This window comes from Papio anubis, chromosome 12 (genome assembly GCF_008728515.1).
Source record: "Papio anubis isolate 15944 chromosome 12, Panubis1.0, whole genome shotgun sequence".
NCBI lineage: Eukaryota > Metazoa > Chordata > Mammalia > Primates > Cercopithecidae > Papio > Papio anubis.
The window spans coordinates 107,143,205-107,155,811 of NC_044987.1; the positions used below are offsets into that span (position 1 = coordinate 107,143,205).

Consider the following 12,607-nt stretch of genomic DNA (forward strand, 5'->3'; position numbering starts at 1 on the left):
CTAAATTGTATAAAACAAAGCTGCACCTTTACCACCTTGGGCACATGTTCTCAGGTCCTCCTGAGAGCTGTGTCATGGGCCACAGTCACTCATATTTGGCTCAGAATAAATTACTTCAAATATTTTACAGACTTTGACTCTTTTTGCCTTCCTGACTGAATCACGTCTTAATGGCTGTACCTCTTGACACCATCACAATGACCATCAAATTTCAACATCAGATTTGGAGTCAACATGCAACCCATAGCACACAACCAAGTAAAGACGAGGCAGAGATTGTTACTATGCTGCCTCAAGCCAAGAAATGCCTGGGGTTACTAGAAACTAAAAGAAGAAAAAAAGAATTCTCCTCTAGAGTTCAGAAAGGAGGATGGCGTTGCAGAAACCTTGATTTGGGGTTTCTAGCCTCCAGACCTGTGCAAGCACACATTGTTGTTGTCTTAAGCCACTCAGTTTGTGGTACTATGTTATGGCAGCTGAAAAAAACTAATACTTTACTCTTCAATTTGGAACCGTCATTTATATCAGCCTTTATTAGTCTTCTCGTCTAAAGCTCAGGAAGGTAGCCTGTTTTTCCTTCTCCTCTGGGACCTCTTCAAACTGATACAACCTTTCTAAGCCTCAGTAGCTCATTTTAAAATTAAACATTTTTGTAAATTTTGATTGATTTCTGCCTCCTTCTCAGACCATCAGGTAACAGTATCATTCAGGGAATATATTTTTGTTTGTTCTCCAAGAATATCATACAATATCAACAGCATGATAGACATCAAACGTGAATGAATAAATGAAAAAAGACATATATTATAGTGGAAGAGTTAAGTAGATTTGGGGTTATGTTGCTTTATAATCACCCCAACATAAAGCTCTGTTCTTGGACTCTGACAGCAACCATACATATCACTTGGTTCTAGGCTACTCCTTCCTACCCCACTCTATTGTAAGTTCCTCAAATTCTCAAATTTTCAAAGAATCTTTGAAATATGAAGAAGTATGGCCTTCTACTTCAAATAATCCTGAATCTTGAATTTGCATATGAAATTGAATCTTTTTTTTGAATAATATTTTCATTTACAAGTTAGAATGAATAAAAACGTCCAGGGGACCAATGGGGAGATGACTGAAACCCCCAGGGCCCAAAATGGAGCGGAAGGAAAAAGGGAAAACAGAGTAGAAAAAAAAAAAAAGAGGCAAGGTAAACAAAAAGCTCCCCCTTCTTCCCTCCCCATGGAGCCTGAGGGGACCACAGCCCACCCTCCCCCCATCCTTACCTAGCTTAAAATAAATTAGAACAACCAACCTCAAAACAGGGCCCTTAGACTAAGTGAATAGGGCAGCTATGGCCTCAGGTAACTCCAGATCAGGGCTTTGCACACTCCCACCCTATACCCCCTTGCCCTGCCCCATTTGAATGGGGACTCTGTGTCCAGGAGATCACTCCCCAATGGGGCTGGGAATTCAGTGTTACTTTGTCCATGTCCCTCCTTCAGTAAATGATCCTGCATACCTCCCCCACTGCAGAGCCAGCTCTCCTAGAGGGGCCCTGGGGGATGAGATGAAGAAATGTCACAGCAAAGGGGGAAGGGGCAGGTGGGGCAGGGTGGTCTAGGGGTTCGGTCCTGCGGAGCCTTCCTGCCCCATCTGGCCTGACCCCTTGGCCTAAGTCTGAATCACTGGTGTCTGAAGAAGAGGCTGATCAAGAGGAGGAGCTGGAATCTGAGCTGGAGCTGGAAGCGCTAAGGCCTGACGCTGCTACTTGCTGTGCAGAGGATGACCCTGTTTTCTCACTCGCTTTCTTGGGGGGCTTTTTAGTAGAATTGAGCTGTCTGCTGACATCTTGTAACCGCTTTTCTAATTCCCACTTTTTTTCCAAAGTCAGTTCCTCCTTTGCCTTTCCCACAGGCTTCTTAATGGTGTAGGGCTTTTGGGCTTCTTACGTAGGCAGGAAAGGACATAGCGCTCAAGCTCTCTAAATGTGGATGGCTTGAGTGTTTCAAAATCAGTCTCAAGTCTCTTCTGGGTTTGAATCATGTAAAGGGGACTCCCTGGCTTGGATTATACGCACAACTCGGCCCAGCTTCTTCTCAGGTAATTTGTTGATGTACAGACTCAGCTGCCGCTTCTCATCGTGACTCATGGGCCTGCTCTCTTCCTTCTCTGAATCATAATCTGTAGGCAGGGCAGGTGGGGCGCTCTTTGTGGCCTTTTGGGGGAGCTTGGTGCCACTTCCTCCAGAAAGTCCAAAGCCAGAAGGGTCTAAAGCAGCGCTGCCATCCCCACTGCCACATGCTTTCTTGGACTTCTTGGGCTGAGGTGGGCGGGGTCCCTGAGGCCCCTTGTCATCTTCATCGGTCCCAGCTCAGCCTTGATGCTTCTCCGCCTTCCGTTTCTTCTTTTTCTCTTTTTTCTCTCTTTTCCTTTTGGGCTTGGATATTGAACCCTGGGACAGAGCAGCCTGTTGTTCATGTACTGCCTGAAGCTGTTCCTGTAGTTCTGCTAAGCGTTGAACCCTTTCTTCCTCTGAGTCTGAGCTTTCACTCTCTTCTTCTTCCTCATCTTCCTCATCCTCTTCCTCAGAGGAGCTCTCACTGCTGCTTTCCTCACTGGAGGACTCTGAAAATGATTTGGCCAAGCCAGGGGGCATGGCAGTAGAGACTGGTAAAGGCCCTGGTTCCAGTGGTTCATCTGGCATCTTGGTATAACGGAACTCAAAACCATCCTGTAGCTTTCCTGCCATTGCCACAATCTCGTGATCTGGGGGACTGCACTTAATAGCAGTTGGAGAACATAAGCCGCACATCAGCAGCAAACTCCTGTGCATCCCAGAAATCATGGTTCTCCATCTTCCGCTTGACAGTGCTGAGGTCCATGGGGTGCTTAATGATGTCATGGTAGTCATGCAGGCCAAGTGCAGAAGCATCCACTGTTTCATAGAAAGGCCAAGCATAGGCAGCATGCTGCTTAGAGAGTAACTCCTACAAAATGACATTGCAATGTTTTAATTGTTCTGAAAGCTTTCCTTTCTTAGAGCTCTGCTGTGGTTGCTGAGAGTCAGGCAAGAAATTGACATCTTTTTAAAACACATGATGCTCATGTGTATTGGGGTCCTCCAAGGAAACAGAATAGCCTATTAATATTTATTTACAATATTTATATATATACACACAAACATATACACACATATATAAAATATATATACACATATACACATATATATGTATAATGTCTACATGATATATAGGAGATATACACACACATTTTTATTACACACACATATATGAGGAGATTCATTATTTTTTTTTTTTTTTTTTTTTTTTTTTTTTTTTTTTTTTGAGACGGAGTCTCGCTCTGTCGCCCAGGCTGGAGTGCAGTGGCCAGATCTCAGCTCACTGCAAGCTCCGCCTCCCGGGTTCCCGCTATTCTCCTGCCTCAGCCTCCCGAGTAGCTGGGACCACAGGCGCCGCCACCTCGCCCGGCTAATTTTTTGTGTTTTTAGTAGAGACGGGGTTTCGCCGTGTTAGCCAGGATGGTCTCGATCTCCTGACCTTGTGATCCGCCCGTCTCGGCCTCCCAAAGTGCTGGGATTACAGGCTTGAGCCACCGCGCCCGGCCAGGAGATTCATTATTAAAATTGGTTCATGTGATTATAGGGGCCAAGAAGTCCCATGATATGCTATCTGCAAATTGAAGGACCAGGAAAAATGGTGGTGTAATTCAATTTGAGTCTGAAGGCCTTAGAAATAGGGCTCCTGATGGTGTAGCTTCTAGTCTGAGTCTGTAAGCCTGAGAAGCAAGGTTGCTGGTGTGGGTGCTGGTGTAAATCCCAGAGTCTAAAGGCCCAAAATCCAGGAATTGATGATTAAGGGCGGAAGAAGACAGATGTTCCAGCTTATGCAGGAGAGAATTCACTCTACCTCCACCTTTGTGTGCTGTGTGGGCCCTCAGCAGATTGGTTGATGCCCACCCACATTAATGAGGGTGACCTTCTTTACTTAGACACTGATTCACATGCTCATCTCTTCCAGAAACACTCCCACAGACATATCCAGAAATAATATTGCACCAGGCATCTGGGGCTCCCTTAACCCAGTGGAGTTGACACCCTAAAATTAACCAACACAATGTGTCATTTCAGAGAGTAACCATTAATAAATCTAGTGGTGATGAGAGGTAAGAAATTATAGCTAACATCTAAGGTACAGTTGAGGAATAATAAATTACATAAAATAACATGGGAATAAAAAAGAAATGCACTTTCTGTCTGTCACCATTGGTCTTCCAACAATACACTAAACAGGAAAAAAAAATTGATATAAGCAGCTAAATCTCATTAACAGTTTTATTGAACTTCTAGGTCAATGCCAACAGAGTTATATAATCAAACAGAAGTTAAAAACCTTAATTTACTCCGTTAAAGAACTCATCTTATGAGCAAAAAACTCATATCTGATAGTGTAGCACCAAGGATGATTCAGCACAAATAAGAATACAAAAGAGAGGAATTGTCAATACTCCCCACAAGCTAAATACAACAAGCCCTGAGTGACGGTTAGCCCGGTGATGAAGAGCAATAGTAAAGTTACAGGAAACTAGTGGTTAGATATGATTCTAGCGGGTACAAGGTCTACAAAGAAATAAAGAATTGGGGACCTCAAGAGTTTTTAGAGGACTTCCTTACTGCCTAAATTCAAAAATACATAACCTTCCCTTATTGTATCACTCTATTTCAAATTAAATTACCAACAAATATGGATTCTTTTCCAGACCAGGTGTGAAGCAACATTAAGTATCTCAGTTAAAGAGTTCGGTTTCTATTGTCAGACCATGGTTGAACCCTGGTTCTATAACTTATTTTATAAAACTGGACATGTTTTATTCTTGTTTTGTTTTCACTTGTTCTGTTCTTCAGTATGACTTAACAATAATAATATCCAATTCATTGTCTGTGAATATGGAAAGAGCTATTAGCTATTAATAATATTCATTTCATAGTCTGTGATTATGAAAAGAGATATTACTAATAATATTCATTTCATTGTATGTGAATATCGAAAAGAGATATTATACAATAAGTATGCATAATAAATGCAAAATAATTATCAAATACACTCCATTAATCATTTGTAATTATCAACTAATATAATTCTATTAAAATGTCTCTCTCTTATGTAATATATCTCTCTCACACACTACACACAGCACAACATAGATAAAATCATTAATGCATTCCTATAAACAATAAAAGAAAATCTACGATGTAAGCTTCATCAGACAATTCCAGATAGATGCATTTTTCACCAACCAGAGAATGAAGAGAACATTCCCAGAAAGGATGCAGAGTTGAAAAGCGCATGCTATATGTGGGAATAGTAAACACCTTCAACCTGATGAAAGAGAAACTGGGGAAAGTCAACATGAGAAGCCTCCCTTAACTGCTTGACTTAGAAGGCAAGGAGAAACTAAGAATTTTATTTTAGAAATGATACTATGAGAAGTACATCTATAGAGAAAGAGCCAACTGTTATGTGTGTGGGGTTTTCTCAAAATTATGTACATATATTCTATTGTATATAATTATATACATATATACATATGCAAATATATTGTATATATGTATGTACTATATACATATATAATGCCACTGTATATAATTAAATACATGTGTATATTATATGTATATAATTAAATACATGTATATATTATATGTATATAATTAAATACAGTGGTATATAATTAATACAGTGGTATAACATGTATATATTATACATATATGTATATAATTATATATAGTAGTGAAATGTATGCATATAATTATATACCATGTTATTCTATATGTATATAATTATGGTATATAATTATATACATTGTATACATTATACCACTGCATATAAATATATGCATATAATGTATAATATATACATATGTACAATATAATATATGTGTATTTATTATATATTATACAGTGGTATATGTAATACGTAGTACAATATATAATACATAATATGTATATATCATTGTATATTATATGTATCTATATACTGTGGTTTCATATATGGATACAATTATTTACATATATAGTATGTATGCATATACATACATATGTATTATACACATGCATAATACATACACATATAATACAGTGTTCTATATACACATATGCAAATACATATATATGTGTATATATACATATACACGTTATATAAATATATAACATACATATATCACTGTATATAATATAGATGTATAGTTCATTATATAGGTAATATACAGTTCATATGTATTATACCACCATAGGTACTATAGTACAGTTTATTATATATATCATAGATGTATAGTTTATTATGTTGTTACATTATATATGTTATATATAGTAATTTTATATGCATACATAATGTATGTATAAAATATACTCATATACATATATTATACCACTGTATATACTTTATAGATGTATAGTATATTATATGTGCTTTATCACAGTAATTATAGGTACATATATGAGAGGCATGTTTGTGTTTTTGTGTGGTTTGTGATTGTGATTACTTGGCATAGAGTTGTTTTTTGACCGTTAGTCTTCAATTCTGACTTGTGTGCATATGAGACACAGAATCCATAGGCATAAGTCACAGAAATAAGAATGTAATCTATCGGACATTTTAGAGAAATGCTATTTAAAAAAAAACACCTAAAAACAGTTAAAAAATGGTATTCGTAACCCTAAAATCAGAAATTGCTACAGAAAACCATAGAGACTATTAAAACAAAATCAAAGATTTAGTTCTTGAGGATCAGGAATTTGGGCATGTAAGCATATCAGCAAATTACTAGCTAATGTAGTTAACAAGAATAAGAAAGGATGAAAACATACAATATCATGAATTTTATTTCTCCCCCATGAAATTCACAAACAGGTATTCCAGATCATAGTAGGGAGTTCTGTTCCACACTGTCTTTCAGGGTGTTAAGTTGCTGAGCCTACTGTCCTCTACAATATATAGTTTACACGGTCACCTTGAGCATCAATATCCAGCTCTCAGGTATTGGAGAAAGAATGGGGAAGCCATCTACATTTTTTAAACACGTTAGCCTAGAAGTTTTTCATGTAAAACTCACACATCCATGCCATTTGTGAGAACTAGTCACACTGTAGTAGTGGTGGGAAATGTCATTTTTGACAGACAGCCACTTTCAAGCAACTCTACCTTATGGAGCAATAGATTGACATTGAAAATATATACAAAATCTGAGGACTTTATGGTAAAATAGCAAAGGATAAGGCACCTGCTGCACATAAATTATGATTTATTAATTTTAAAGTCAGATACAGTGCAAATGAATGCACTAGAACTTCTAAGGGGGACAGCTAGTTTCTTCTACCATCAAACCCAAAAATACAAAACAAAACGCAAAGGAAAAAGAAGTAAATACACCTCTATAAGTGTTCAAAATATTCCAAAAGTCATTTACTGAAATGTATTTAGAGGAGCACCTTCTACATTCCAAAACACCAGTGGGATTGTGTCATCACTTTCTGATTGTCGTTTAAAATGGTAAGATATACGTAAGATCTCAAATGGATATCAGAGGATATTAAATAAGTCATTTATAACGGAATTTTATTTAATGTATTAGTATACACTTGAAAATGAAAACTCAGGCAGTATACAATAATTAATGTTGCTTAGACTTTATATTCTACATAATATATTCCATTCTCAGGAATGTTGTTTTCCATTTTAACAATGATTAATGGTGAAATCATATTCTACTTAAATATTTTGCAATAGTAACATAATCTAGAGCCAAAACTTACTCTAGGGGCAAAAAACAAACAAAAACACATAGAGAACACTGCAGTTGTTTTGAAAACATAATTGAAAGAATGGACTTATGAAATTTTAAAGAACCATAAAAAGCTTCCCTGGTTACAAAATACGAATATGACATTGTGTAGAAAGGAAAAACTGTAGATGGTATTGTCAACACGTTTTCACCATTTGAGATTTTGTGACCCAGAGGGTCTTGTTTCTTATATACTTCTCTTATCTGGACACCATTATCCCTTTTTCAATTATCTATTATTTTGTACTTACTGAAAATGTAAATAACACATTTCTTCAAAATTGTCTAAAAACTTTGTTAATTTCCACCTCTTCTAATGAACTAGAATCTCATAATACATTTTAAGTTCTTATTTATTTAAAAATGCTCTACTCATCGCTTTGCTCATGGCCTCCTTTACGTCTTTGTTCCTGAGACTGTAAATCATGGGGTTCAACATAGGAATGACTGTGGTGTAGAAAACCGCCACCATTTTCCCCTGCTCCACAGACTCCTCAGTTGGGCTTCTAAGGTACATAAAGAAGAGTGTTCCATAAAATATGGTGACAGCTGTCAAGTGGGACCCACACGTGGAGAAAGCTTTCTTTCTCCCTTCTGCTGAACGCATCCTTAAGATGGCAATGAAGATGAAAATGTAGGAGGTAATAATGACCAATAAGGAATAAGAAAAGTTGAGACCTGCCAATGTGCGCATAGTGTATTCTTTAATCAAAGTCCCTGCACAGGCCATTTTGATGAGGGCTGGGTCTGCACAGTAGAAGTGGTTGATCTCGATGTTCCCACAGAAGTACAAACCATGGGTCCACAGTGTTGAGATCAAACTGATAAAGAAGCCGTATATGTAAGGGAAAGAAATCAGTCGAATACAGACAGTTCTTGACATTCTGCTGCCATAAAGTAGAGGGTTTCCAATCGCCATGTATCTATCGAAGGCCATCACAGCAAGAATGAAGACTTCTACATGGACAAAAGCAATGAAGAAAAAACACTGCACTATACATCCAGGATAGGAAATTGTTTTGGTCTCAGATACCAAATTTTCCAACATTTTAGGAGTGACGTTAGAGGAGAACCACACATCTGCAAAAGACAGGTGACCAAGGAAAAAGTACATGGGGCTGTTGAGCTGGGGACTGACCCTGATTAATATGATCATGCCAATGTTCCCAACCAGGGTGATAAAGTAGACCAGCAGGAAAATCACAAAGAAAAGTTGCTGTAATTCAGGACGACTAGTTAATCCCAAAAGAATGAATTCTGTTACATCAGTGAAATTGAGCATTTTCTTAAATCTGATCCAGAGATAGATGCATTTTATCTAATAAAACAAATATAAATAAGTAAATACACACACGGAATATTATTCTACATTTGTATTTTTCTAACTCATTTGCTTTCAATATCTTCGCTATTTTTCCTTATATCTCTCTTCTCTTCTTTCTCATACATCTTTTCTCAGCAGTGTTTCTGATATATATATATATATGCACGATTTTTTTTTTTTTTTTTTTTTTTTTGTTTGAGAGGGAGTCACACTCTGTCTCCCAGGCTGCAGTGCAGTGGCGCAATCTCGGCTCACTGCAGGCTCCGCCTCCTGGGTTCACGCCATTCTCCTGCCTCAGCCACCCGAGTAGCTGTGACTACAGGCGCCCATCACCACGCCAGGCTAATGTTTTGTATTTTTAGTAGAAATGAGGTTTCACCATGTTAGCCAGGATGGTCTCGATCTCCTGATCTCGTGATGCGCCCGCCTCGGCCTCCCAAAGTGCTGGGATTACAGGTGTGAACCACCGCGCCCGGCCATATATATGCAAGATTTTACATCAGAAAGTGGTAAAATAATACAGAAACATAGCAATATAACTTACAATGTCTAGTTTTTGCATGTCTAAGAAGCACAATTTTTATTTTTGCCATATTCTGGAAAGACAAAAACCTTTTAACACTGGCCCTAACTTTAAAAAGGGCTAACATTTTACTTATTCACTATATTTGTAGAGCTTAGATGATCTATCACATATTAGAACTTTATTTAAAGCTACATGCAAAAAAAATATACTATTCCATAATTAGTAAGTTAAATGGTACCTTCATTTGATCATCCTGCAAAATTTAAATGTTACTTAGAAAAAAATGACTTAATAAAAACTGTATACATGCATTAACATAAACTCACTACACATATCAAAAGAGAATAGTTTCTTAGTTAATTAGGCAATTATTAATTTTATTTAAATCAACCTTAAAAAATTCAATCATTGCCAGCCATATCCCCATTGTAAACAAGTCTGATAAACGTGAACTCAAGCATCATCTCTTCTTTAGAATCTTATCCTCTCTTGGCTCTAAAGCACTAACAAATTCTATGCCAGCCTCTTCTTTTCTCTCTGTCTTAGAAGGGTGAGTAAGATAAGATGAATAAAATACTGGGTGAAGAACTACATTATTCTTCTCTAAGTATATAAGCTTAATTAATAAAATGTGTAAAATGCACCAGCAAGCTAGAGACATTTGTTAAGACGTTAGGAGTAAAGGTGTTTTTGGTTTTTGACTGCATTGGTTTAAGACAGCCATCTAGATTCTGAGTACCTTCTAGCATACTCTTATACTCTAGTTTAAATATCTTGAGCTAATTTACAAGCAGCAATTTTCTACATATGCTACATGTATTCATGGGCCAAGAGGATGCATAACCAGTCATTTTTTTCTATAAAACTACCCTATATTTGCTAGCTAAAAGCAAGTTAGAAAAATATGATTATCACTTCCCAGGTGGTCTCCATTGATGTTGAGCTGAGAAACAGTAAAAAATAATGATTCAGGTGATCCATTTGTTGTTTTAGATATTATATATTAACAAAATTGAAACATTTTATTAGTATCAAAATGGCTAGAGGTTCTTGGGTTTAATTCCAAGCTCTGCTACTCTGCTACCTACTAGGTGTGCATGTGACCTTAGACCTAACCCCTGTGCTTCAGTTTCCTCATGGGGAAAAAGGGATAATGAAAGAGTGTGCCTTAAGGAGTTGTTATGACAATTAACAAAGATAATGTACATAAAAGGGTAAACTGAGGAAAATGCCAAGCTGTGTGTTGTAGTTCTTACTCAGTTATATTTTTTTAACATTTTTGCTCTGATTTTCTTATTTGTAAAAATTATCATGTAGGTTAAACCCACTTTCACTAATATTAAGCATTCTATATAAATCTGCTAAAATCCCAATTTTATTTTGCCATTCTCTTTTATGCCTTTAGAAAAAAAAATAGTTAACACTTTTTTTTTTCCTTAATCATCATGTGACCAAAGAAGAGCCATAAGAAACCTGTTGTGTTTCTCAGAGTTTTTGTGAAGAATATTTCATTTCACTACACAATTTGAGTGTCCAATAATGGTTAAGAAAGTCATGCACTTGTGTGAAGAAGACTCTGAACTTCAAGGGTTAAGAGAGTTACACATAAAAAACTCGTATTAGAATTGTGTGTTCCTTGAATTACTATAAACATAATATTCAGGATAATATGAGTAAAAACGTTTAATATGAATCTCAAATGTTCTTGGAAGTTGAATTTTTTTGGTTTGTTTATTTTTTCAAAATGGAAATGGCTTCGGTAGAAGTACCTAGAAAAAGACTTTGGCTTTTAGTTTCTAACATTCTCTGGCCTTGTTTTTTGAGTACCTTATGTTAGTGTGTCATGTATTCAGAAGGAGAAAATACAAGAAAAAAGTAACTGATATTGGTCTTCAAGCATCTAAGTGCTGAGTGTATCAGTAAGTAAAGTCAAGCCAAATGAGTTGAGTCTCCAAGAAGGCTTCAAATCTGAATAGACATTTAATGACAAATTTAAGTTGGGGAACAGAATGAGATTCAAACGGCTGACCCTCTCATGAAATCCATCGAAGTTTACCATCAGTTGTGGTGAAATATAAGTAGGGTGAACAACTGCCACTCAGTTTGTCTCCAAACTTCCTAGTTTAGGAATGTAAGATTTGCATCTTGGTAAACCCCATGATCTTAGGCATACCAAGAAGGTTGGTCACCCTAGAAAGTGTCAGAGCCCGTTTATATAAACTGCAAGGGACTTACAGGCATCGTCAAAGTGCTACCTGTAACAAGGCAGGGAATTATAGGCGATGACACACAGAGCTGACTAGTTCTCTCAGGCTGTGTCCATGTGAAGCTCCAGCCAGTTATGATGGAGAAAGAAGAATGAAAAAAGGACCTAATGGTTTCTAAGTAATGTAGAATCATTTATTAATGTCAGTGGACAAGAAGGCTTCTATGTCAATAATTGAGTTTGCAAACATATTGTTGAGATTGTATAGATGCTCATCCTGCATAAAAGTTTGATTCAATGACTCTGTACACGTGTATGAGAGAGAGACAGAGACACAAAGAAATAGAGAAATTGATATCACTTGTATTACCAAGACAATACCTTCAGTAAATGAAACAGAAACCATTATTTTTTGGGTTACCACTTAGCGACACTTGATGAGAAGGATTTCTGTTGTTCAGGTAAAGTAATACAGATTTCTTTCACTAATTGAATTATAGCTCTTGCACTGGGGGCTTCGAGTCCAAAGCACCATCCACATCTAACTTCTATTGCCACAGACGAGTCTTTCTAATTCCACTTCCTACGCACCTTCCATAGAATAAGAAACCTTCCTGCTAGGAATGAGGACAGCTTAGAGAATTGACACTTTAGACAGATTTTATAAAAACACATTGATTTTCCCTGTGCATATACCTACCTGTGCATA

At 37.0% G+C, this 12,607-nt stretch overlaps 2 protein-coding genes and 1 pseudogene across 3 annotated transcripts in view; 1 reads left to right on the forward strand and 2 right to left on the reverse strand.

The window, feature by feature from the left end:
• LOC101000784 (olfactory receptor 9G9) overlaps positions 1 to 12,607 on the forward strand; it is a 135,325-nt gene that overhangs the window by 52,780 nt on the left and 69,938 nt on the right. The gene's annotated exons all lie outside the window — the stretch shown is intronic.
• On the reverse strand, positions 1,252 to 4,783 carry LOC101001827 (annotated as a pseudogene). The gene is made up of 2 exons (XR_162407.5): positions 4,741 to 4,783; positions 1,252 to 3,070 (listed from the first exon to the last, which is right to left on the reverse strand). The product of XR_162407.5 is annotated as a bromodomain-containing protein 2 pseudogene (transcript).
• On the reverse strand, positions 6,203 to 9,281 carry LOC101001487 (olfactory receptor 5M3-like). Its single transcript, XM_009186045.4, has one exon. It carries the CDS (start codon positions 9,122 to 9,124, stop codon positions 8,192 to 8,194), a length of 933 nt encoding a protein of 310 aa, XP_009184309.2. The 5' UTR covers positions 9,125 to 9,281; the 3' UTR covers positions 6,203 to 8,191.

Coding starts and splice junctions, on each gene's coding strand:
- LOC101001487 (XM_009186045.4), bottom strand. CDS start 9,124: ATGCTCAATTTCACTGATGTAACAGAATTCATTCTTTTGGGATTAACT.